The following is a 26,573-nucleotide window of genomic DNA, read 5'->3' as shown; positions in this document are numbered from 1 at the left end:
TTTCATCTGTTTTTTTTTAATGTCTCAGTGCTATATTTGTTCTTTCCAAGCCTTTGGTCTTACAAATGCTGTTCATTTATTCAGCACAGTTTGTTTGCAAATTGATTTAATGATGATATTTTAAGCATTTTGTAGAGCAGGCCTACTAGTACATAGGAGTATAACCACACAGTTACCTCCTTATCTACTGACTAAATTAAGTAGATAAGATATTATGAAAAAAGATGGGCAAATGGATAATTTAAAAAGAGTTAATATGGCTAATTAAAATCAGGCTTAAAATACCAATTTATTCAAAATTTACAATAATGTCTTTTTTTTATCCAGTTTGTTAACAAAACTGGAGGATTATCTTTAGAAGGAAGTACAAACCACAATTGCATGTGCTGCTTGAAATACATTGTGTGGTATTTGGATTTGTAGATAAATACAAATATAACAGAGAGCTGACTAGAATGGAATGTGGGTTGCAATGCTCAGTTGGTTAGAGCATTGTGCTAATAACAAATACCACCAAGGTTGTGGGTTCAATTCCCATATGGCCATTCACTTAAGAGTTGGGCTTGATGATCCTTGTGGGCCCTTTTCAATTCAGAATATTCTGTGATCTGTGATTTAGAGAACATGATATTTGGTCTTATAAACTGTGAATATGTAGAGGAATAGTGGCCACATTTTTCCAGTAGATTGATTGAAGGGACACCAAAGCAATCTTTTTAAAAAATGCATAACTCAAACAGAATCCTATTTGCTCTAGAGAGAATATGAACTTTCACCTTCTGAGAGCACAGAAGTTTACTCCAGGGCTACTAGAATAATGGGCCAGCAGTAGCATAGGACAGGAAGCTTTGTGACTGAAAACCCTGGCTACAAAACACAGTTGGCACTGTGCTGGATAGCTGTCAAAGTTGCCAATCACATCTTGAAAGTTCAGTTTTATATGCCAGACAGAGATACATACACATACACAGTCACACTCATATGCCCATTTTTGAGATACCCAAGTAATGTACTGTAGGGTATAAATCAGTGCTACAGCAGTTGAAAATACTAATGAGCACAATAGCTGCTTCCTTAGCTGCAGCTGAGGAATTAGCTGGTAAGAGCATTGCCCCCACAGACAGCCATGGCTGTTGGGGGCAACTCTACAACAGCAGTGCAACATTGCCAAGAGGTACCCCAAAAAAGCTGTGAAAAAGGGAGCAAAAGATAAAAGGCAAAGAAGCAAATACAGAAACAAGCTCTTTGTGGTCCCTGCAGTGCTTGAAGCGCATTTGATCAAGTATCAAAAGAGGAATAAGTTCTGAAAGGGTGCTGTGCCCTTGCAAGCTGCCACTTCTGGTGGAACAAACCCTCCCACAAGACTTTCTTGTGGAACAGGAATAATATTTATCCTGCTTCCCATGTTTCTGCCTAATCGCTCACTAGTGACTGCAATGGCCAAACAAATTCTTTTCATTTGAATACATTTCAGAGAGCAAAGTGTGTGATCTGACAGCAATTTTATCATGTTTCAGTTTTCTGCAAAGGTTTTCATTCCCCTCTATTTTGGAGATTTCTTTATAATGGACATTTTTTGCTGAAAGTGTTTTTTTCTTAATTCTATTTGCATTGTGGGAATAGCAAGCATGAACTGTATTATGTCCACTGCTGGGAAAGACAAGTCTCAGATCTGAGAGATGCAGAGCCTTACTATGTTGCAGCTATAGAAGTATGTTTTTAATATGCATATAGCTGTATCAGATTTTAAGTAAAACTTCTTCATGGAGACTTACTATACAAATTAATGCTCTTTATAAAATTACATTTTAAAGAAAATTTAATTCTGCTCTGCTATTCTTTTGTTCCTAATTCTTATCCTTCTATCTCTTAGTCCATCAATGTATCTGAAAGCTCCTGGCAAGTGATGCAGCAGCTAGTCTCCGAATCTCAATTGCCCTATTATCAACTGCTTTGTCCTGTGGTCTCTTCCCCTTCCTCTTCTTTATATTATAAATACTTCAGGGGATGGAGCATCCTTTATTTATATTTGTACAGTGCTATGTAAATATAAAGTGCCATAAGTATATGTTGGCTTTAAATATTTATGTTCTACTCATAAAATTCAATTGAGTCAGCAAAATACTGAAGTAGAAGTTCAAAAATTCCCTAAATGCCTCTCTCACAAGCACCTCCAGAAGGACCTTTTTTATCTTTGACAAAGAGGTAGATGGCATAATTTAAATATTTAATAGATTTTTACTTTACAGGTTGCCATGTTCTTCTATAAATAAATCATTTTTGAGAATAAAGTATTAAGGTGTGCTTTGTTTATATGAAAGTACCTTTATATCTACTGCATCTACACTTTTCTCTAGCACTGATATCCAAAAATAGTGAACTCCACCTGTTTCTTCAAATCACTTATGATTTTTAAAAAATATTTTTTATTCTATATATTGTATATTTTTTATGTTGTTCTGACTCCTGGGAACATCTAATGCTTACAGTGAACAGGAATATAGTTTAGGAGTTTTGAGTACTTCTAAGTCAATCTGAGTGAATTTTAATTTTGTCTCTACACTTCCTAGGCAACAAAATAAACATGAATAATTTTTCAATTTCCCAAAAAGTTCTGCATTGTTCAGGGGATTGTAATAAAACCCTAGATTCCCCTTCTGTTCTAAATCAAATCAGAAATCTTCCAAGGAGTTTGAAGAGACAGGAGCCAGTATTGTAAAGCTCAACCACAAACAAAAAAAAACCTTATATTTTGAGTAAAACCTCTGCTGGTTGAGGACCTAATTGACAAAACCTTTGGACACTGAATGTGGGGTCTGTGAATCTGAAATCCCAACCTCAAGACATTTTGCCCAACATATGCTTAAAGTTTTTAAAGCCATTACTGATTTTGACTTCCAAGTTCCTAAGGCGTCTAAAGTTCTTCCTCTAAAAACATCAGAAATGTTCAGTCAAGTCTCTTCACAGATTAACTGTTATCTCATATTTTACTTCCACTAGGATATACCAAATAGACAACTTTATGCTTTCCTTATCTAAGCAGAGAATGCACAAATACTCTGCTCTGAGGGTCAAGTGCCTTCAAAATATCCTGTAAGAATTAACCTGAAGCTTTTGCCATTTCAGTGGCATCAGTTCATCAGAGTATGAGGATGATCTTGTAGGAGGAGACCCAAACAAATTTTTAGGTCAAGCATGACAAATATTTTTGCATACAGGTAACTAATAGATCTGTTTGTTTTCTTCTTAGGGCACGTTGAATCCCTACTGTGTGCTATGGGATGATTCAAGAATGTAAGTGACAGATGTTTGCTTCTATTGCTATAGCTGAAGTGTTACAAAGTACCTAACATTATTTAAATAGTTGGTCAGTAAACGAGTTGATACAAGGGCAGAGAAAGTGAACCTTTGACGGACTGGAAGTACTGGATTCTCCAGTCACTTGGCTTCCTTTTTACAGATATAGAGACTGAAATATTACAATATCTCACCAGAAAGAGGCTACTCACATAGTAATTGTAATCTGCTTTTTCAAGGTTAAAATTAGAATGGCTAAGGACTGTAGTTCCTTCATGGTGGTTGCTGGGCAACAAGCAAGTGGGTAAACAATGAGACAAATAACTAAGGAAGACTCCCATTTCTGTTACTGCAGGGAGAAATACAATTTTCAAGTGTGATCCCCACAGCAATCTTCATTTTAGTTGGTTCAAATTCTCATTTAAGTTTATTAAAATAATAGCTGCATACTAAGCAGTGAAATCTTACTCTTAGTCTTCTACATTTTTAGTGTTCCCCTTCTATAGCAAAAAAATAAAATGTTTCTGTAAGAAAGCAAACTGGTAAAATCCAGTTATGGTTTAAAATTAATCACAAGTTTGTGCAGTTGTAATTTCCTGCATTAATCTTTCACAGTAAATCTCCCATTAAAGTCAAGGTGAACTTTGCATCGATGCAGATTAAGCGTTTCAAGAAGAATCCATGTATGGTTACCATGTTATTATTTTTAAAGATGATACTGTACTTCTTATCCAGGTATATTATGTATGTCTTATAATATAGACTTATCTACAGTGTTAGAAATTGCATGATTTTTGTGATTTTGTGAGTGCTTTTATCCTTGAGCTTGGATTTACATCAGCACTCTGATGGCTGAGAAACATTATAGTGCAGAAATGTGAAACTTTGGACATGATACTAGAAATCTTTCCAAATACAAGTAGTACCATGGTCTGTGCCTCAGCAAAAGAATCATAATAACATTATTTGCCAGTAACATCATAGTATTCAATTTCCATTAAATCTGTGGAATGAAGTACATACTTCATTTTATGCATTATTAGGAGCACATAAAAATGCAAAAGATTTGGACCGCATTCTTTGTTTTTCTCTTTACAGTATTTTGCTTATACAGAAGTGATACAGTGCTTTGTTTATGATTTTTATATGGGTTCCTTTCAGTACTGTGTATTTTAGAGCACATGCTCTGATTTCACTGTTCCAGTCCAGAATATCAAAGGCACATTTGAGTGTAATTAGACTACTAAAAAGCAAACCCTGACACTATGCTGCATATTTAACAATGTAATTAAAATATTTTATTCAGGTATTTGGGATTAATGTGTGAAGTAGTTGCAAACAAATGCATTTTGTCCCTGCCACTTGTTTTGCATTTCTCTTAGTATTTTTTTGTGCTACATATAGGTACTGCCTTCAATATGATTTGGAATCTAGATTGAAAAGTAAACTTGTGAAACATCTAAAATTTACATAAAGCTTACATAAAATAGTCTGAGGTTTTTGAGAGAGGAACATGCACTTTTGTGTTCTGAAGGATATCTTTTCTAGGCATATTATTTAATGGTAGCTATTGAATATGTTAGAAAATGTGAAGACTGGGGGTGTTCTTGGAGATGTGTCCATTTTTTAAAGTGATATGAGCCCTAAATATTCCCAATAAGATGTGATGCAGCAAGGTCTGCATGGACACCACTGTCGCTTATTTTGAAATTGTATAGGTGATATTTTTGAGAATATGACATTATCTTGTATCAGAATGTGCAACAGCAAGAGCAAACTTCAACTTTTTTCATCCATCCCTTTGGAGAATATCTCTACTCTTAGCTTATTCAAAATTTATTTTTGTATTTTTATTATTTTATTTCTTTTTTCATTTGGACCATTTTATTTGTATTTATATTTGGTCAGGAATATTTCAGAATTTATACTTTGACATTGTGAGTTTTAAATTATGAAAGCTCTATAAGGCTGAATTAGTTTCTAATATTTATAAATCTAAACAAATAAATATTTAGAGGACTATACAATTGGTTAGTTGCTGATGATTATGTTGGGTTCTTGGTGACTTGGTTTTCTTTTAATTTTCTACTTTTTCTAAGTCTCAGGAATTAGTTATCTTCACCAGCAGGCAACTGGATTTGATGGATTAATAGCCTAATTCACATTGCAAATCCTACAGAGCTGTGATGTACTCATGTCCTTCCAAACGGGATAATTTTTGCATAACCAGGACTTGGCAGGCGTTTTGGAATAAACCCAACAAAAAGTAGTCTGCTTTAGATGAGGATGCTTAACTAATCAATAGACTGTCATGAGTCGGGTGTTTTAAATTAAGTGGTTTTCAGATGAAAACTATGTTTGCTTTTATCATTGGTATCCAGCCAGCAGCAACCTCTAATGGGTTTTTCCACCTTTTTAGCCACTTCTCCCACACCTTTATCTGCATTGGAAATTCACGTTTGGTAAATTATACTCCCTCCACTGATCTTGTCAGTTTAATACTTCTCTGGCAACAAGGAAAGCTTTATCTACCTGGATTTTGGCCTGCTTTTCAGGAGATAGAATAATGATTGCAGTTCTCTGACTTCCATCCTTGAAGAAAGTTTTGCATCTCGGTGCTGTTTAATCACATCAGATCAGCAAACTTATTCTACTGGCATTGATATCTGTGACAATTTTGTCATCCTAACTTTGGTAAAAGTATTTTTAGTCCATTCTTTCTATGAGATTTGGTGATTCTTCCTTCTGATTATGTTTTATAAGGCTTCCCATTTATCAAGCTGGCAGCCCTGTGCCCCTTCTATAGGCATCTAGTCAAATATGTGTACAATATTGAGACAGTGGAACTAAAGAACAAAATAATATGTCATATATTAGACTCAATCCAATAATGCAACATTTTATTTCAGTTTATTATCCCAAAATATAGAGCACATCTCTCTGTGGTGATTAAACCAGGCTTTTTTATGATTTCTGGTGCTTCCTTTGATACTTCCAGCTTCCCTACACAAAGCTGGTAGCTTCAGTTGTGTGTAAGTGGTGATTTTTCCCCCTCAGAAATGAGTGATAACTTCACCTACTCATTTCAGAAAATGTATTCAGATGTTGTCTTCAGTAAAATCACAGGATCCTGAATGCTTCTTGATTTAGTTCATAGGAAAATTCTTGGAATATTTTTACTTACCATTCTAAGGAGAAACAATTCAGTTCCTTAAATCAACCAACCAAAAAATTCAGAAGGAGTTGTGTCTTCTCTCTTTGCATTATGTAGCATGAGGAAACAATCCCCACTGTCAGGAACTGTTTGTGAGTCTCAGTCCACAAAGAGAAAGAAAAGGAGTTGGTCAGGTATTTTCCAAACCTACAGAAGTGATTTTAAAGATTGTAAGATGAAACAATCTTTGTCCTTCCTAGCTTTCTGGAAAAGAAAACAAGAAAGGATAGGGATACAGCAAAAACAGTCTCAACCAACAGTTGGGTCACCTGTCCTGGCTCTGTCTCCTCCCAGCCTCCCAAGCACTCCCAGCCTCCTCACCAGCAGGGCAGCATGAAAAGCAGAAAAGGCCTTGGCTCTGTGTAAGCTCTGCTCAGCAGTAACAAAAACATCTCTGTATTACCAACCTTGTGTTCAGCACAAATCCAAAACAACCCCACACTAGCCACTGTGAAGACAATCATTTCTATTCCAGTCAAAAGGAGCACTGGGTAAGGAAAGGGTTTTAGTATTCTGAAGCTCTTTCTGCCAGTTGCTGCAGAAGGGTGTTATAGCAGTATGACAGCATTTTATTTGACCATATGTGTGCTCATATTAGCTTGTGCCTGCTGACTATACAGTTGGAAGAAGTACAATACAATTGGCTGAAATTTATAATATTGCAAGAATTTTGACCTGGTTCAGTTTCAGATTAGGACAAGTGGTACATCTGCTCTATTTTTCCCCCTATTGCTATGCAAGTTTCCATGGGCAGTGGTTTAAATTTTCTACTCTTAAGCTGTATGAAAGTATGAATACCCATATATGCAAAATAACAAAATGCATAAATTTATATAACTTTACGATTACACTCTAGACATATTGTAGCATCCTCCATTAAAGATGGTTAAAAAAAAAGTTTACAATTACTTTTTTTTTTTTAATTATCCCCTACAGCTTTTAATTATTTTTTCTCCCATTGTCCCTGGATACAAGTCTGGAGAAATAGTCCATTAAAGGAATTCTTCAATACCAATAAATGAGAGTTTACCAGCTAATTGTGATTTTCTGCTACTCAGCTTTACAATATAAACTTGTGTGCATGCCAACAAACAACTTATGCATTTTGTTGCCCTGTGGTAAAATTTACAGGGAACACCAATCTGCTGTGTCTCTCTCCTCTCCACTTTGATTTTTAAAATTAGCACAATGGACCACTAAAGGTTTGGGGTTATTTTGCTGTTGTTGTTGTTGTTGTTTGTTCGTTTTTTTATCCTAGCCTTGCAAACATTTGAAAATATGTTCAAGACAAAACTCTTTATAACTTTTGTCAAAATATCTCAACCTAATCATCAAATCATTAGAATATCCTAATCAGAATTTTCTTCTGAAAATATTAGTAGTAACTTCTCCTTACATTCTATTACTTTACAGTCATATTACTTTTGTCCCCAGAAAGATACTGAGGAAACTGAATGACAGTAAGTATAGTTAGCCAGTACATGCCAGATAAAACTTTGCTTCTTCCATTGACTACTGTCAGTCTTGTTGGTCCAGCTTTACAGTCAGATTTTACTCCTGACACATTCTTCAAGGCAGAAAAATCTCTTTCTCTGTTAGTTTCTATGCTTATGTTCATTAATGAACTTAAATGCCTCCTGGAATGCCTATCTTTATGAAGAACTTTCCATACTGTAACCTGTGTAACAGCACACTACACATTGTATTCCTGATAGTCCTGCATAAAGACTTGGAAGACTTTACAGAATCATGTTCTTTTTTATTAAAACAGTATGGGACGAAAAACCTGATCCAAACTCCTTTGCAGACAACAAAAAGGCTTTGACTGATTTGTATCAGATCAGATCAAGTGGAGAACCATGCAAGCCATGCAAGACCTAAATTTGAAATTTTTTAAATTCACAAGCTGCTAAGATTATACTGTAATGCAGAAAATTAATCCTGAAATATTGTACAATATAATGGAGTTTCTTTATGTTGAAAAAGAGTCAGACCAAAATTTTCTTTGCTTAAGTCACACAAAATGAATCAGTATATATGGGAGGAATTTATAATTTAGTACTTTTTTTATAACACTGCTCTTCACTAACACCTACGTGGCCATGAACAGAGCTTACATGGCATGCTGAGACTTACAACAAAAAAAAAGAGATCAAATTAATTCCTGGTAATATGTTCACTTTTTAATTTTTACTGGGTGATTAATCAACTCCATTTGTTGAGAATTCAATTGCTATTTATTGCTGTTATGTAAATGAAGATTTTTCACAAACTAAAAATAGTGGTTTCTTGTAATATCAGGCAATTCAAATTCTGGAATGTAACTAAAAAGAACCAGTGATTGTATCTTCATAATCGAATTTAGAAATTATAATTGGACTTTTGACAGATTTTAGTATATAATGAGGACAAAAGATAATTGAGCAGTTTGAATAAACTTCACTACAAAAAATAATCAGTCATAATTTGGTTTTGTATCTAGGTTTCCAGAAAAATTCATATATCCTACTAAGTCAAATAAATGCAGTTGTTTTTTTCTTAATAAAACTTCACCAAGAAATGCAAAAAACAGGATCTTGAAATCCACCATGGTGCTGGCCTTGGGCTGGCTTATAGGAGAAAACAATGTATACTAAATAGAATAAAGCTTCTAAAAGTACAAAATAGCACAATTGCAACTGCAAAAGTTTAGCAACCTTTCTCATTTATGTCATGTACCTCTTAAAGGTTTTTACACATGAAAATTTAAAAGCAATTTAACACAGAAGTTCATACCATCCTCCTTGGTTTACAGCTAGGGGAAACTAGAGCATGATGAAAGCGAAGCTGTTCATCCAAGTTCACTCATTGAACCCTGGTAGAGTTAAAGTTCCAAATTCCTGAGTCCTAATTGACAATGTTCCCTACCTGTTCTCAAAAATATTATTCTCCTGTCATAAAGCAGATCTCTGAAGTTTAAATAGCTTTATAATGATATTTCTCTTTATTTTTTCCTTGTTCATTCTGATGATCTCATGACTGTTGTCTGTTTTGGAGAATTTAGCTCTGTTTATCCCACAGAAGTAATGCAGAAGCGCTAAAGGTCCTTTTATTATACAATCCTTAAATAAAAATAAAGCCTGCTTGTGCCACCAAAGAAGTTGAATAATCTGGGGAATATTTGCTTGTCCATGTGAGAAAAGCTGTGCACCTATTCCTTTGAAAATAGGGGTACAGGTCATGTGCATAAAATAGCTTGTAAGTAAATCATATTATTTGTTACTTTTAAATTTATTTGCAGTCAGTACAGAAAAAAAACCAAAACAAAACTACAAGTGCTATAAATATAGCTAGTTTTAGTACTATGATAAGGAGAATATAATACAGTATAATACAATGTATTTTTTTAGCAGTTGCAGATTGTAGGTTTGCTTGTCTTTCCTTGAAAATGTGCACGTCTAATTCTTCTGAATTAATAAGAACTCCCTCTGGTAAATCAAACATCAATTACTTCAATGTAATTCATTGAAGTCTGGTCTGTCTTACTACAAGTGTTTTTTGGCAAAATGACCGTAAATAAATATTTGAAACTGTGTTTTGAAATTCATCTTAGAGGTCATCTTCCAACTCTATCAGTTGTTCATGAATTGTCAACATTGAAATTGTACCTCTACCTGATAAAACTGTAAAACTACATCAAAACTGGTCGAACATGTGTCCAATGTAAATCTGCCACATATTATCAATCCCTATCACAAATATACATGTTCTGATGCTGTATCAGCATCTCACTGACCTCTCAGGTGTCTTTACACATAATTAATCTTTTGCTGAATCTCTGAACCATAGTTAAGTAAGGTGAGCAGATTCAGTTAAATCTCTTCCTGGACCAGTCACTAGAGGGAAGCAAAGAACCGTGCCTGTTTCATGACGTCAATCAATGTGTATGTCCTCACTGACAAAATCTGGTCAATAATCTATCTAAAAATTTTAAAAAGGCTTGTTTGGTAAAAAATAATTCTTTCAAAAAGAAAAACGAAAAAAAAAAAAAAAAAAAGTCTGAATGGTTTATTTCCAGAGGCCATTGTTGTTAAAATATAGAGTTATTTTTGTGAATCATGTTTTCAGAATTTGAATCTAGACAAGAAATTCAGTGCAGAGTGGATAAAGAAGACAGGTTTAAGACTTTCAGGCTTTGAAGCGTCCCAATATTCAAAAAAAAAAAACCAAACAACATTGAATTATTAGTAAAGTAGTAGCTATGCACTTGCATCATGTTGCAAAATCTCAGACAAAATATCCTGTTTTGTTGATATCTTTTTGTTGATTCTCCCTTAGTTATCCATGCTTCCATTTTATTTGCTGTGGTAAATCTCATCCTGTATAAGCAGTTTTTCGGTATATACCAGATAAACAGATCAAAAGAACATCAAGTCATTAAATAAGAGTACTTCATCATGTACTCTGTCTCAGCACAGAGAAAGCATAATGTGTGTATATATCAACTCATATTTACCTTACAATTTATGACAGATTATATATGGAGGAGATTTACCATATACTATATTTTTACTGTAGTTAATTCAACCCAGTTCTACTTAGTGAAGATGCAACTCAACTTATCATTCTCACCCATGAGGTAGGCTGGTTTAATTCCTTTAAAACAGAAACATTCAAGGGCAATATTGCATTTGATAAAGTGGCCTTTGATTAATGGGATATATTTGATATGAATTGAATTAGCCTTAAACTGAAATGACCAGAAACAAGGATAAAAATAATCTTTGTGGGTTTATGACTTAAAATTCTAAATTATTTAAAGATTGCAGAGACAATATTTGTACAACTTATCACTTAATTTGAATAGAAGATCTTTTATTAAGCTTAAGCTATGCAGGGTGGCCAGACTTTAATGAGAATAATACAAATGTATATCAGGATTTAAGCGAGTTTAAATGGAAGGTAATATGCTAGATGAAGAGCTCCAAGCAAAGCAATTTCACAAAAAAACCAAAACTGTTGTGTTGAATAGCTGCTAGATTACAGCTAAATAGATTTTTAGCTGAAAGCATGGTGTAGTTGTGATGGTTTTTTAATGGTATCATCATCTTCTCTGATAATGTTGAGTAAGAGAAATTTCCTGTATAGCTAGTTAATGAAATGTAATATACATGTACATTCAAGTGCATGTGCTGGGGATAACATTCTGCAATTGTGATATTATTCAAAGTAATGGAGTATAATATAATTCTAAATTTCACAGGCTATAGTTATAATTCTTGATGCTACATGTTGTCCTAGTGATGCAATTTCTAGTGGTTGTCTTTTCTGTTCTATCTACCCATAACTATGGAAGCAAAGCAAAATATCTCTGCATGTAACAAAGACCAAAATGCCCTCATGTGACTGTCAGTTCATGACTTAACATGAATATGATCCTGATGTGAAGTTTACTAGTAGATCCTAAGGTGGCCCAGGCTTAAAAATGGATTTGGAAAACAGAACTAGAATCACAATGCAGGTATTGACACAAATCCAGGAGTTGTTCCATCAACATGAATGGCAATGATTAAGGGATTGCATATGCTGACATGTAGAGCAATAGAGAATTAGAAAATAAGATCACTGCCTATAATGAATCTGATATATTTGTATGCATAGCCTGTAAAGAATACATCATTTTGACCAGATTTAAAACCAAATCCTTTAGGTTTATACTTGGTCACAATTGCTATTTTGGCTGAAATATAGAGCTATTAAATGTATTTTTTAAATGTCGGTGTGTACTTCTTTGATACCTGCTCAGTGGTTGTTCACAAAAAAACCCCTATGATTTTAATACATCAAAATAGCTTAAATGGTAAATATATGAAGTATGAGGTAATAACACAAACAAAAATGCTTAAAAAAAGAGAATTATTTCATTTGAGCAACTTTCGATTGCATTTAGTGTCCGACTGCAATATAGTGCACTTCCTCTACTAGCAACATAGCTAATAGAGAAATTCTTAAAAGAGAGCAAGAGTCAGCAGCATTCAGGAAACAGTCTAATCTCTTTTTAGGCAGTATATACTCTAAAAGTTGTAGCATGTACAGGAGAAAGTTGAGAAACTCTTTCTATACACATCACATCTTCAACCCATTCTTCCCCTCCCTCCCACTTTTTCTTATAAGTGGACAGTCAAACATCTGATGTATTAGGTACACAACTTGTGTGTGTGTGCTTACACACATACTTCTTCATTCCATGTACACACAGAGATTAAAATCTTCCAGGAATAAAGCATGTAAAAGTATTTATCACCACTCCCTCAAGAAGTACAATTAAAAATATTAAACATCCATTTCTTTATTTTATTATACAGCAAAGCATGCTCTGTATACTGCAATGTATATTTATCTGATGTCAGGTTCTACATCAGATAAATATAATGTCAATATATCTCAATGTAATTCATATTGGAGAACATATACTGATCTTAAATTAGATAACAAACACCTCTTCTATATTGCCTCTGCTTTGTTGCAAATGCAAGAGAAAGGCGATACTAGATCTACAAAACCACCTGTTTTTCTCTTTGTCTATCATGTATCTATCATCAATCTATCTTTCCTTACTTTGCCTGTACAGTTGACTGTTAGAATATGTTTTATTTTTGTTCTTTCATCTGAAGCAGACTATTCTGCCCTCATATTTTTGTAATTGATTTTCACAAGAAAAATGTGATTAGACATGACATTCTTTTCCTCTGAGGTTTTTTTAGTAGATAGAAAAATTTTCATCACAGTCAAGGAAATATATGAATTTCTAAATATCATAGTGAGTCAGTGCTTCAGCCAAAATTAGAGAACAAGGTGCTCTTAGGTCCACAACCCTATGACCTAGCCATGAGAATTACCCATGTTTCTTTAGTCTAGAATATGTCTAGCACTTGTGAAAGGACCAATGTGATCCTGGCTTAATTCTCACCTTCCTGCAAAAATAGAAACATCTCTTGTGTGTCATTTTAAGGAACCGTGAAGGACTAGTGTGTAGATGCACAGCTATCTAAGAATGATGATACAAGATGAAATTCCAGAAAAAAAAGCCATGTTAATCTCTGGAAAACACAGAATTTCCTTGTTCAGACAATTGTAGGGAAGATCCAGGGAAAACTGGGAGTGAGGTGAGAAGGCATTTGCTGACACATGCTACTGTGTATGGAGTTTCTATAGATACTGGGCATTCTATTTTAGAGATACCCTTCTATTACAGCCTCTCTGTGCCACTGCCAGCTCAAACTATTATCCACATGTCATTTTATAACCTATACAACAAATGTGCCTTTTGGTTTGACTAGACCTTTACATTTTCATTTTACTTTGATTAATCCAATTGTTTCTGAGAAAATATATATCACAAAACCTAGGAAGACCCAGGTCAATGTTCTGGGGAAATGAATATTATTTTTTATATTATTTGTATTTGATTTTGACGTATAGGTCATCAGTGGTCAACTTTAAAGCTGATGTTTTAAATAATTTCTCTTCTGGATTTCTTTTCTGTTTAGTTTTGTGTAAGAGAAGGTATTTTCTGGATATGTTAATGTGTTTGAATGGGCCTTAGATTTAAGGGTTAATATTAAAGGCTCAATTTAGATGCCTTAATACAGGCATGTAGAACAATTTCAGATATATGTATAGAAGAAGATAAAAGGAGAAGGTAAAAGAAAATACACCTTTCAAAGCAGGAGAAGGCACCAGAAGACTTCTATAGTAGTACTGTATGTAGGAAATTTAATCAATTGCTAACAGCAGAATTAACTACATAATTAAGAAAATGAAGTCACTCAGATGTTTATAGCTGAAGTGCCACTGTCATGGGGTACCATATACAGCTAAAGTGTCCTCTAGGCCCTATAGACTGTACTGGCAAGATATCCTTTGACTAATGGAAACTTAAAAATTTTACATACCTATGGGTACTTATATTTAGAAGTTTCAATGCCAGACTGAATTCTGGACTATATATCAACTTTTACCTCAGCATATGGATTTTCAAATTATGTCCTTGGGGTAAACACATAATAAAGAGATAAGGATGACCATTTCTAAAATAACCCACGGTCAAAGTCTCTGTGGAGTACTAGGGATTCTTCCAGCTTTTTCTTTCCAGAAGATAGCCCTGACCATCAGACTACAAATAATGATCTCATAAAGCTGTGTAAAAATAATAAGCATAATTTAAAATATGAAATATATGCTATTGACATTGAACTCACAAAACTAGGTATAGAAGAAAGAGGTTCAGAAATAAATTAACATGTTATGTCATTAGTTTTTAGAGATAGACATTTTCCAACTTTGTAAATTCATTGTTAAGGACATAGTAACTTTATGTAACCAGTAAGTTTATGAAGGAAAATTCCTCCAAAGGCAACATACAAATCAGCCATATCTTGTCAGAGGACAGGCAATGTATTCAGTAAAGTTAATATTGGGAATATGAATCAATTTGATAGGCATTTTTTAATAAAATAAAAGTAGAAACGAGTCTTGATAAGGAATAAGGCATGCTCTGAAACATAATGTCTAATTTCTAAAACATAGTTTGTAGTGAGAATCAGGATGTAATAAAATAATGCTTTACCTTCTCTCTACACTTGGGTAAGATACTAAAAAATGTATATTTGTGACCCTTCAAGGTTGATTATGTTCCCAATAGCATTTTTGAGGCATTTTCTGCCCTGTTTACAAACCTATTTATGAAGTGAAAGACCTTTAATGTATTATCAGCCTTCCATCATGTCATCACAGTTAACAAGCAGAGATTGCAATGAAGTTGGATAAGTGGTACACAGTCAACCCATTATCATTATAACAGCTGTTAACTGAAATTGTCTGATAATCACCATAATCTCGCATAACTTTTTGGATGCCAGAAGTGATATTGAACTTGTCTGGTATGTGTTTAAAAGCAGTGTAGGTCTTGCATTCTGTATTACTGAAGTGAGAACAAGCCTAGGATTTCATATATGTGACAACACTTTGGTGAGTTTTTTTTCTGTTGTTTGTTTGGTTTTTTTTAACTGCAGCACAATATTTTGTGTGGTTTTAGGTAGTTTTTCAGATTTTTTTCAGATTTTAATTTCTGTCGTAACGTACCATTTATGACTTTACACAGGCAAAGCTTGACTCAGGCTAAATCTTCTGGCTGTAGGGTTCCTCTGCTGTATTTTTTAAATAATGAGATGGTCTGACTTTTGTGAAGCAGAAAATCTAGTCTGATTCTGCATAGTGACACAAATAAAGAACACAAATTTCCCATGATTTTTTAATACCAGGTATATCTCAATGGTTTTGATTGCCTCTCAAATCAGTTCCTAGAGGCCAAAACCTGAGAAATAACCTTGTTAACCTTTCTTAATTGAAGTGTACTCTAAAACATAAAAGCTATAGCTGAATGGCTGACATCACACTCCTTTTTCCCCTACCCACTGATATGGCACTGTTGTTTTGTCATGTGAATTGAAATTAATTTTATAAGACAGCACTCACACCTACAAGTAGAACCCATTTTGGTGCAAATGTCCTGGTTGCAGGGATTACCTGTGTCAGCAAACACTGACATAGGTAATCCCTGACAAGGACTACATAGCAAGAAAACTAATTAACAATGAAACATTACCGGATGCATTATAAAAAGCCTTTAATGAAATGTGTCTTATAAATATTCCAAAGCTGATTTTCTCTATCATGCACTGAGTAATTGCTATCATATTTGGGTTTTGCTTGCTCTCAGTTCTCACTTAAACCTCATATTTTAGTCTCTTCTTCAGTATGCTATACAGGACATAAATTCTGATCATCATTAAATCACATTTTTATTACATTTTACGCATTCTTTCCAGAAGGATGTGTAAAAATAATGAAATTTTAGTCTGAGGGATATTTTGCCCTTTACAATAATGTAATCAGTGAAACGTGTGGAAACTCCCAGGCAGTTACTTGAGTGGTAAAAGGCAATGAATAACATAAGAATCATATTACTTTCCAGAGAGAAAAGTTCTGGTTAACAAATAATTCAAGATTTACTTATTTTGCTCTTGCACATACAATCAGGTGACTTAGACATATCTATCTAAAATTATTTTTATTTTAGCCTATGTGCTTTTTTCCTCAATCTTCTGGGATAGTGACATATAAAGTAATTTTTTGGTTCTGCAGATAATGTTCCTTGTGTTTTCAACTTGCTCTCCAACTGGGTGAAAATGTTAGAATTTTTTACAAGTAATATGTCAACGACACTTGCAACTTTTTTCCATCAACTATGAGAAGAGCAGATTAGCCTCTACTGCTAATTTTTTGTGAAAAAATGTAAACCAAAACCATAATATAGGAGAATGCTATATAGCAGACATACCAATTAGTTATGTAAGTAGGTTCATTATCTTCAGTCTATATGAGTTTAGTTTGATATCTGCACATTAAATGAGCTTGTCTGTCAAATTATTGGCACTGATTGTCTACCTAAGTTTAAGCTCCTGCTTTGTTGAACTGAAAGTTCCTTCATCTGTGGGAAGAAAACTTCAGTAGGTTGTTAAAGGCCACAGTACAACTGTAGCTAAATTTTAAAAGAAGGAAAATAGATAAATTTTATACCAAGTGTACTCCTGTCTTAAAAAGCATTTCTCAGGTAAGAACAGAGAACAGTAATGCCATCCAAAAAATTTGGTAGTTTAAGTAGACATGAGTAGACCCAGGCTATATAGAGATAGATTAATTTTTTATTTTGTTATAACTGAGATATGCTTATACAGGAAAAAAAATATTTGTAGTAGTCTTACTGACTATCTGACCATTGAAGTCTTCATCTTCTGTTTTAATTGTACACTTCCTTCCTCAGTAGAACTTCAGGCAAGACATCTAGAAGCCCTTGAACGAAATTTAAATTCATCAATTGATAAAGGAGAGAATTTAATACACTGAAACCCTTTGTCCAAATAAGGGCAAAAGAAATACAACACTTCTCTTAAGAGTCTCCATCAGAATGGCATTATGAAGTGTCATATTTTCTCACAGTGACTTTCATTTAACTTTGGATGGGTTTATGACTAAAAACAAACAAACAACAAACAGCCAGTTCTCACTGTAAAACCTCAGTCAGCTGAAAGTCCAGTGATGCCCTTTCTGCCAATCAATAATTCTTCCCACTGGAGTGAACTCACAGAATTGGTAAAGATGCACCAGAGATGATTCCTCATGTACTGAAGCTGCACATTTTCTTTAGTTCACTCTCCCCAACTGTAAGAGGTCTCTGTTGGTAAAAGAGGTACTGCTATGCTAGCCCATGTCAGTGCCATTTTAAAAAGCAAAATAATTGCCACTTTACAAATCATAAATCTGAAGCCCAGATGTGCTTGTTTAACTTCAACAGTGGTGAAACAGTAAGAATTCAGAGGGAGACATTGAACCCACAACTTCTGAGTCCATGTGAACTCTCAGGGGTTCTGTAGTGTCAAATATACATAAGAAGTCCCTGAAGCAGGATTCCCAAACTTTCCAGAGAAGAGACATCATCATTAGGTTAGTATAGTCTACCTATTTGCCATTTTCTGGCCCTATGAATAATATATTTATATATTATATATATGCAGACTGCAGCACAGTGCAACAGGTTGTAAAAAGTGAACTTGTGAACAAGTGAGCTTGTGAACTCCTGTCCGATGAGGACCTAATATCCAGGTCTCCCCTCTTTGAAGTAAAAGGTGTTTGGAACAACACTGCTTGTATCTTTCTGGAAGCTTGATTTAAAAGGGAATGAGCCAGTTATCTGTATGATGCTGTTATCTGTGAGTGGAAAGTGGTTTCAGGTGTCAATCCCTGTAGGCATTTACTAAGTGGAATTCTTAACATTTCACTTTGCAGTTTTTCTATTGATTCATTTATCTGTGTTTTATTCAAAGCCGCTGCAAATGCTGTCCTCAAGCACCTAACTCTCCCTATTCACTATTAAAAGAAACTTAAACACCTAACTCTCAGGTTTGTGAATTTTATTTTTAGTGCCATGATTACCATGTTATTTAAACACATGGCTCTTTAACGCCTACCCCACAGCAACAGTTTCCCCGGGCTAGAATCAGTCCAAATCTGATGTAAATCAAGCATTTTCCTGCTAGGCATTTGTTGCCTTCTAAAAATCAGATGAAACTCAAAGAGATTCTGATGTTTTAGTTCAGTAAGAAATAATTCTCATGTGTGACTTTCCCATTTCACAGTTTCTCTTGAGACCCAATCTCACCAAAGTATTAGATTAAGACTGATTAAACACATATCCTTATTTGAAATCTACAGGGGGACAATGTTCAAGATCATCTCTAAGCTTGCACAATTGAAATTGTCTTCAACATGGGATTAGAAATTTTGATATGATTTGTTACAAATCAAACTAGAAGTTTTTAAGTCTTCCATCATATATCCTCAAACCTTCTGGGTTCTCCCATATATGTACTGAAAGATGCAAACTTCCAGAGGATTTTTTTTTTTGTTTATATATTCTGTTGTTTTCCTGTTCTGTGTGGTTTTGAAAGTAAGGAGAAAAACCCTCTCTTTGAGAAAGGGAAATACTAAAACCAAGATGATTATAGTGGTGTTGTTTAGTTTGGAAGATGTTTTTTATTCAGTTTTTAGCCTTACTTGTGTGCATAAAAACAGCAACAAGAATATATGACTAATGGCAACATTTCAGTGTTGGACTTGTGATGAACTGCAAAATAACACTTACCAAGAAGCATCCCACATTTTGCTATTTCTAGTTTCCTTGATTTTCCCATCCAGTGATCTGTAACATTGATCACAATATTTTGCATATCACTACAGATGCCAGCTATCTCCAAAGACATCTAGATGCAAGGGAAAAATAATAATTATAAACTTTTTCTACACCTTGTCACTGCAGTGTACTGCAATGTGGAGTGGATATATTCTACACAACCTTCAGCTGCTGGTTTGGTTACTGGTAGCTGCCTAGTTGTGATAGAAACAGCTCAGCACAGGCAGGATAGTCTTCTCTGATTCTGTAAACTAAAGTTATTTCGGGATCCATTATTTTCTGAGAAAAACCACTGCTATAGTGTGACAAAGTAACACTTTTTCTTAGACTAAAATAAAAATAAATACACTTTTTGGAGCCATAGTAATTTCTTAACTCTAAGTGCTTATGACATAAGATTAACACTATGATATGTGATTAATATTAAGTACACATTTCAAGAAAATAATTTCAGTATTTAACACGGAAAGAATAGCAACTTTTACCTTGCTAAGTACTGGCCAAATAACTTACTGACAGCTTATGTGTGCACACACTTTGCACTCGTGTTGGACATTTGGTATCTGTCTGCTTGGGCTTTTTCTTTTGTTGCGGAGCGAGGTCTCCCAGTCAGAAATTCAGTGGTCCTGGTCAGTGTTTAAATGCAGGAGTGAGACATGCCAGAGGAACAATCTGACTGCAGATGCTGCATGTGGACAATGAAATTGACTGCCTTCCTTTAGTCTTTGATCCAGAGCAGCAGAAATGGAAGCAGTTTATAGAAAGTTGATGTGAATTAGGACCCAAAAGTTAGAAATTTATTATACCATAAGATTTTTCTCTGTCTTCCACATAAAATCATTGGAAATGTTGAGCAAATATTTTCCAGTGTATCAACAGTGACTTCAGAGGGAAATTTGGAAGTTAAAAAAAAGTTACTTTAATATTGGAGTTTATCTCTATGGTCACACTGTGGAAACCCAAAAAACCCTCTGAAGTAACCCTTAAGTGGAATTGGACAGATGAGGTTTTAAAGAAAAGGATTTTCAGGCAGGAAAACATAGAAAACTTCTTGAGTCAGAAGTTCTTTAAGAAGTAATGTGTTAAAGTCTATTGCTAGTAGTAAATATACTTTTGCTTTTTCTGATCAGCAAAAGTTCCTGTAAGCAATTTTTTTCCCTGATATTTCAATTCATGTTGCATTTCTTAAATCTTCCCATATAATTTCAAGAAAATTGTGTTATCTCTCTGCTATAAAACACACTCAGATCTGCTCATTTTTCTAGATATATATTTTAGCCTGCAATACTCCAGCAATTTTTATAATTTAATTTCGCAGTTTGACTGAAATTCATAACCTATAAAAAAGTACAGCTAGACATATACAAATGAGCATTGCCATAGGCCACTTCTTTCCCCTGTATTGTATATGGACTAAATCTGATTCATTCATTAGAACTATACAAGGGTTGTGCCACCATATAGCCTAACAGGTTATAAAAATAATAATTCTTATCTCTTTGCTCGTACATTCAAGGAAGGATCAGAAAAATCCAAGCAAAGACTGTAATTCAAGTAGTTACATGTAATTTTCTTTTTCTGTGGAAAGTTCGTATTTTTCACTTTCTTTTCTGTATGAATTTTTTAACTTACATCTTCCTTATATTCACTCACAGAATATGGATACTTATTTTTATTCTTTGTCTTTTTTTTGTAATGCTGTGAGAATTCAAGTAGATGAACTATGTTTCTGATCTAGTTTAAGCATGTGTTAATGTAAACCAGACAGTGCTAAACATCAGTGCCCTGACGCTGAGAATATTCTCTGATTCCTATTATTAAAGACTTATTTGAATTCTGAAATGTTCCAGAAGCTACAGTAAACTCTGTCCATTTATTATCTGAGAAAAGTATATTATTCATCTATCAGGTTTTCATGTTGATAAACAATATATTTAATCTGAATGTCACTTCCTCTGAAATATATAAATACCTAAAAAAATACACTGTTCCCTTTTGCAAGGCTACATCATGTATTTTTGTTATGGTGGGTAAAACACACCACAATGAAAACATTTGGCTAAAAGTTCCATATAGTTCTGAGTGATTCAGTAGCTGAATTTATTCTCCTAACTAGGACTTTTTGGGGTTGTCAATCGTACTGGAATGTCTTGTCTTTTCCTATTATTATGCTATATGTAAACTTAGTATAGAAATTGAAAATGACCGGGCAAAATACTTCATCATGCTGGTGGGCTTGGAGTTTGTTATTGAGAGAGAGTATTGCAGGAAGAGAAGCAACTGCAGAAATGTCACTGTAACTTACAAGGTCTTGAGTAGACCTATAAAGGTCTAACATAAAGGCAGAAAGTGCATAATTCCCAACTCAGAAGGGTAGAGTTAAATAAATACAACTATTTCTATAGATGATGGAATGTCTAAGGTACCCAGTACGTATTTTTGAGTTAAGGAATATTCACCATTTATAAATGCAGAAATTATTAAATCAGATATCTATGTAGCCATAGCATCATTTTTCTCCTAATATTTTATTCTATTCCCACTCAACCATACTCCCCAAATGCCAAACCCTCATATACAGAGATGAGATGTAAATCTACTACATAACAGGAGAGTGAAAGAAATGGATGGAAGCCTTTAATGTGAGATACTCTGAAAAATTTTCAGCTCTCCATGCTTCATAGACCATTATCTGGACTTTTACTACCAAAGTGAAAATTGTTAGCAGAAAAATGCAAAGAAATTAGATTACTCTGAAGTTTTCTTCTCCTCTTTTTTTTCTTATTAATTTTAGTTCTAAGTCTGTTTACAAGAGAACTAAAAGCACTTAGGAAATATTCATTGGAACATCAGTAAGTTGTGACCTGGGTGGCTTCCATCTACATTGTAGAAAACCTGTGCATTACATATACATGCTGGGAAGGTCTCCATGTAGACCATCCCTTCTCCATTACAACCTAAGTGCATTTAAACCAATTTCCAAACACACTGGCATTTTTTCTCTACCTAGCAGGCAAGTAAAGGCAGAATCCAGATTTGTCTGGTTATATCATATGCTGTAACACTTTGAATTGAACAGCAGACCTTTAAACTGCCTCCTTCCCCCAAAACCTCTCCATGTTACAAATCCACATACAGTACATTACTGAAAATTCATGACTCAAAGGCAATAATTCAAAATTTGTCTCTTCTAGCTCTTGTGAAAACATCCAGTACTGTGGCTATCTCCTCTGGTGGATATTCTGGTACTTACAATACTGCCTCTGGCACTGTTTGCTACAGAATTACACAGCCAGTATTATGGTTCCATGTAACACTTCCTTTTCACTTAGCCTTTGTACTTACAAGTACATACAATACCTTGTAATTAAATATACACCTATTCCAAAGTGAAGCCAAAGAAATTTTTTCATTGGGCCAAATATTCAGCTTTCACTTTTTATTTTCTTCATGCACTTTTATGCAAATATGCATGCTGCACACCTTCAGGTGTTACAACAGTCCTAACATTAAATTATAACATACATATTTCTGTTGCAAGGGTGCCAGTTAAATGAGTTTTGAATGATTTTGAATCCAGATGTTCTGAGTCTCTTTAATAGTGGACTTTGTCTCTGATACATTATTTATAAACTGTACAATATTTTTTCCTAAATTTCATTTCAAATGTAAGAAATTTCACCACACTTAAAACTTAATTTATTTATTACATTAAATGTTTGCAGGGGATGTAACAACTTTTCGTGTTACCCATGTTGAGGTGAAACTTCAAGATGGATTGGTTTGGATTTTAAGGTCATATGTAACAGCATAATCCAGTTTACTTTCACTTAACTGTTATTCAGAAATACAGATATATCTTTGACCCACTTAACATTTGTTTTACTGCAGTAAGTTGCAACAAGTTTCCTTTGTACATGGTTCATTAATTAATATTTTTTTCATATTTGAAGAAATTAAACCCAGAAAAGAATTAACGTGTACTACAGTTGTCTTTACAAAATAATGCAAGAGAGAGTGGAAATTCAAAGTACCACTGAGAGTCTAATTGCAACACTGTAATGGTGTTTTCTCACTGTGTGTCTAGCAGGATTGGACAGGGCTTCCTGGATCACTGCAAGCAGCTTTGGCAAGCAATCACATCGTAAGATTTGGTTATAAAAGCTCTATCACAAAACCTGTTAGACTATGACTTGTCCATGTGCCAGTGTTATCCAGGTTAAACCACTCTTTTCTGTCTTTATTCTTCTGCTGAATACACCTGCTGTTCTCAAATATCTCTCAGTCTTTCTTTTGCAAGATTTAACAAATTCTTTCAGAATAGATAGTCAGGGCAGAGAAAATCGAGTAACCCTTTCTTCATAACATTTTCAATCTGAATTCATGTTCACGAGCATGAGTGACAAAAGTAGGGCACATGGATTCAATATTGCACTTTAATGATGTGGAGGAGGACAAAGAATTAAGTGGTAATCCATCTGAGTCAAAATTGATTTGGAAAAGGCTGGTAAAGGATCTTCTAATAAAATAGAATTAGATATGCTTCTTAAATACAAATGTCAGATTTGACCTTCGATGAGGCTATTTTAAAGTTAGCAGGGAGATAAATATGACTTAGAACTGTACTGCACAAATGGTGGGACCTCATTATTTTAACACTTCAGAGCTTATAGAAATTCTTATGTTCACTAACTAAATGCTGTATGTTGCCTTTTCAAAAGTTGATTTTGGCAAGCAATAAGCACACTGATTGCAAAACAGCTACCTACATGAAATAACCTTAGATTTGGTGATCATAAATTGACTTTAAAAAAAAAGTAAATAGAGACACTGTTTAGTTCTTAAAGTTTCTGCAGTTGAAACTGAAGATATGGAAAAATTTTACCAGATCCAAAAGATGATTCACCTGTGCAGATTTAAGTGAAAGATTTTCTCCGGGAGAAACTTTGCATGAGAAGCTTCTGAAACAGCTGTTTCACTTCTGCTGAGGATACAAACACTGAAATGCAAAGAGTCAAGTATTAAAAGTATTGAAATACCTCTTGTCCTTCCACTTTCCACAGGAAGTAACTACAGAAGACTAATATCTAATAGAAGAGATAGGAAATACTACAAATATAAGTGATGTGAGTTTATGCAGAAATTGTTCTCTTTTTTATTTTTGACTAGTCTTCAGTAATAATGCTTGCCTTAATGAGTTTTAATAGATATGGAGGAGCATTGTCATCTGCTATAATAAAGTCTAACTTGAAATCTGCCAAGTAACACCAGACCAAATCAGATGGGAGTGTGACCTGTAAACTCTGTGCTGAGTATGTCTGAAGTGTAATCAAATATGTGTGAACTTCAGCACTGTGTGGTTTCAGTATTCATTTCCGAGTACATTTGGCAGCTCGTTAATGGCATATCATTAAAACAACATTCAAAAGAATATTATAGTGGTCATGGTATGTCTGGATATTGATACAGGAAAACCAGGAGTCATAAAATTAGTGTTTATCACAGGCATAAAAATCACAGAAATACTTTATCATTTTAACATTTTCCTTTCCAGTAGCTTAATCAGGGACTCCAGAGTTCTCTGTAGATACAGAAGAAAAGACACCCTCAAACAAGTGAATCCAAAGGTGTATTTTAGCAGACCTTTTAACATACTTGTCTTTGCTTCCTGTGAAAAATGGACCTTTCAAATTGACCAAACTGACCTCAGTTTGGAGGAAATGATGGTTATACTGATTTCCTCTCTGCTCAAGGATGTACTTGGATGTGTCCCATCCCGAGCTAGTTGGGTCACTTCCTACAGACTTTGCATGTCTGAGTGACCAGGGAATGAGAGTGGAACACCTGCAGGTCAGCTCTGATGCTTCCACCACAAGAGGATCTACCCAGAAACAGACTTATAAATGTTTCTAACACAGGGAAAACTTCAGCAGGGTCTGAGAATGAGACAAAAAGACAAATAGCCATAAAAATATTTGTGTGGTTTAGTCATTTCATTTTTCCCCTGCTCCTGCACAAGTCCTGCTGGGTGACTCCTGCTGCTGTTGTGCACTCGTGCCTCTAGGTGGAACTGAAGGGATTGAGTTTGTTGTAGGACCTGTACAAACACACATCCAACGTTTCACAAGTATGATGATCTCTCCCTTGAAGAGTTTCTGCCTATACAGCAAAGTTATATTGTTGGAAGAGAAACAAACCAGTAAATCAAACGGCTTGGCCTGAGTATAAAAGCAGGAATTCATTAAGCAATCATTGTCTCATTTCTTCAGTAGTCATCAGTGACAACTCCTCCTGAAAATTATGGCAGTTTTGTATTACTTCCTAGAGCTTATTTCTCTTGAACTGAAGTCCTATTAAATCCTCAGCACATATGCAATTTTTTTTTTATAATTAAATTAAATAGATAAGTTTTCTTCCTACATAATTTCCATGATTTAGAGCTACACTCTTAAATAAACTGCAGGAGAATGGCAGTTAATTCTAAAGTATGTGGACTGAGAATGACCAAGACATTTTATCTCTCTCAGCTTTTTTCACATTCAATAAGGATTTAAATTTCATTTAGAGAAACACTAGTGGTATAGATACCTATTAACATAAGCAAAATAATAAACTATGCTCAAAATATTAGAGCGCTACTAAAGTAATTCTTATTATTGTTACTCATTTCCTATTTAAAAATAAGCAGAGCTATATCCAGATTTAGAGCATTATATTTTTCTTTCCAGTCACAATGAGAAAATGCAAAGGTATTTCTCTTTTGCTGTCATCTGCTGGTCTTCTGGAGCAATCTAGTGAATTATTTAATATTTCTGCATAGTTGTCTACAAGAAAGATTTTTATGTTCTTTTTCTATTGCATAATTTGTTGTGAGAAAGTGACAGAAAGAAAGATGGCTTAACTTTGTCTACTTGATAGGATACATTTATATTCTACCTTGTTCATGGAAGTGAAATTCACTTCCTAGCCACTTTTTCTATCCTTTTTTATTATCCACTTCCCACAAAATCCAAGATAACAAATTCTTGGTGCAGAATTTTGTGTAGCATCTACAACATGACAAGAAGGATTATACAGGTTCATTTATAGTGTCTCCCTCAACTGTGGTAAAGACACTCAGGCTTATTCTGGTGCTTATACACTGTGGTGCTTTACCAGTGGCACTTCTTTTATTTCTGATTGAGTGGGTCATAGGAAAAAAAATCAACTCTTCCATCATGTGTCTGAATTTTTTCTTATAATATGTCAAGAGTGGGAGGTGGAGAATAGGTG

The 26,573-nt window shown here is 34.4% G+C and overlaps 1 protein-coding gene across 1 annotated transcript in view; it reads left to right on the top strand.

Annotated features, from left to right (window-relative positions):
* The window catches only part of ADGRB3 (adhesion G protein-coupled receptor B3), a 446,982-nt gene that overhangs the window by 270,252 nt on the left and 150,157 nt on the right, over positions 1-26,573 (top strand). The window contains exon 16 of the mRNA XM_053938382.1: positions 3,251-3,294. Within this exon, the coding sequence (XP_053794357.1) occupies positions 3,251-3,294 (44 nt within the window). The remainder of the gene's footprint in view (positions 1-3,250; positions 3,295-26,573) is intronic.

This window comes from Vidua chalybeata, chromosome 3 (assembly GCF_026979565.1).
Source record: "Vidua chalybeata isolate OUT-0048 chromosome 3, bVidCha1 merged haplotype, whole genome shotgun sequence".
NCBI classification, from domain to species: Eukaryota; Metazoa; Chordata; class Aves; order Passeriformes; family Viduidae; genus Vidua; species Vidua chalybeata.
This window is presented reverse-complemented; position numbering and strand designations above follow the sequence as displayed.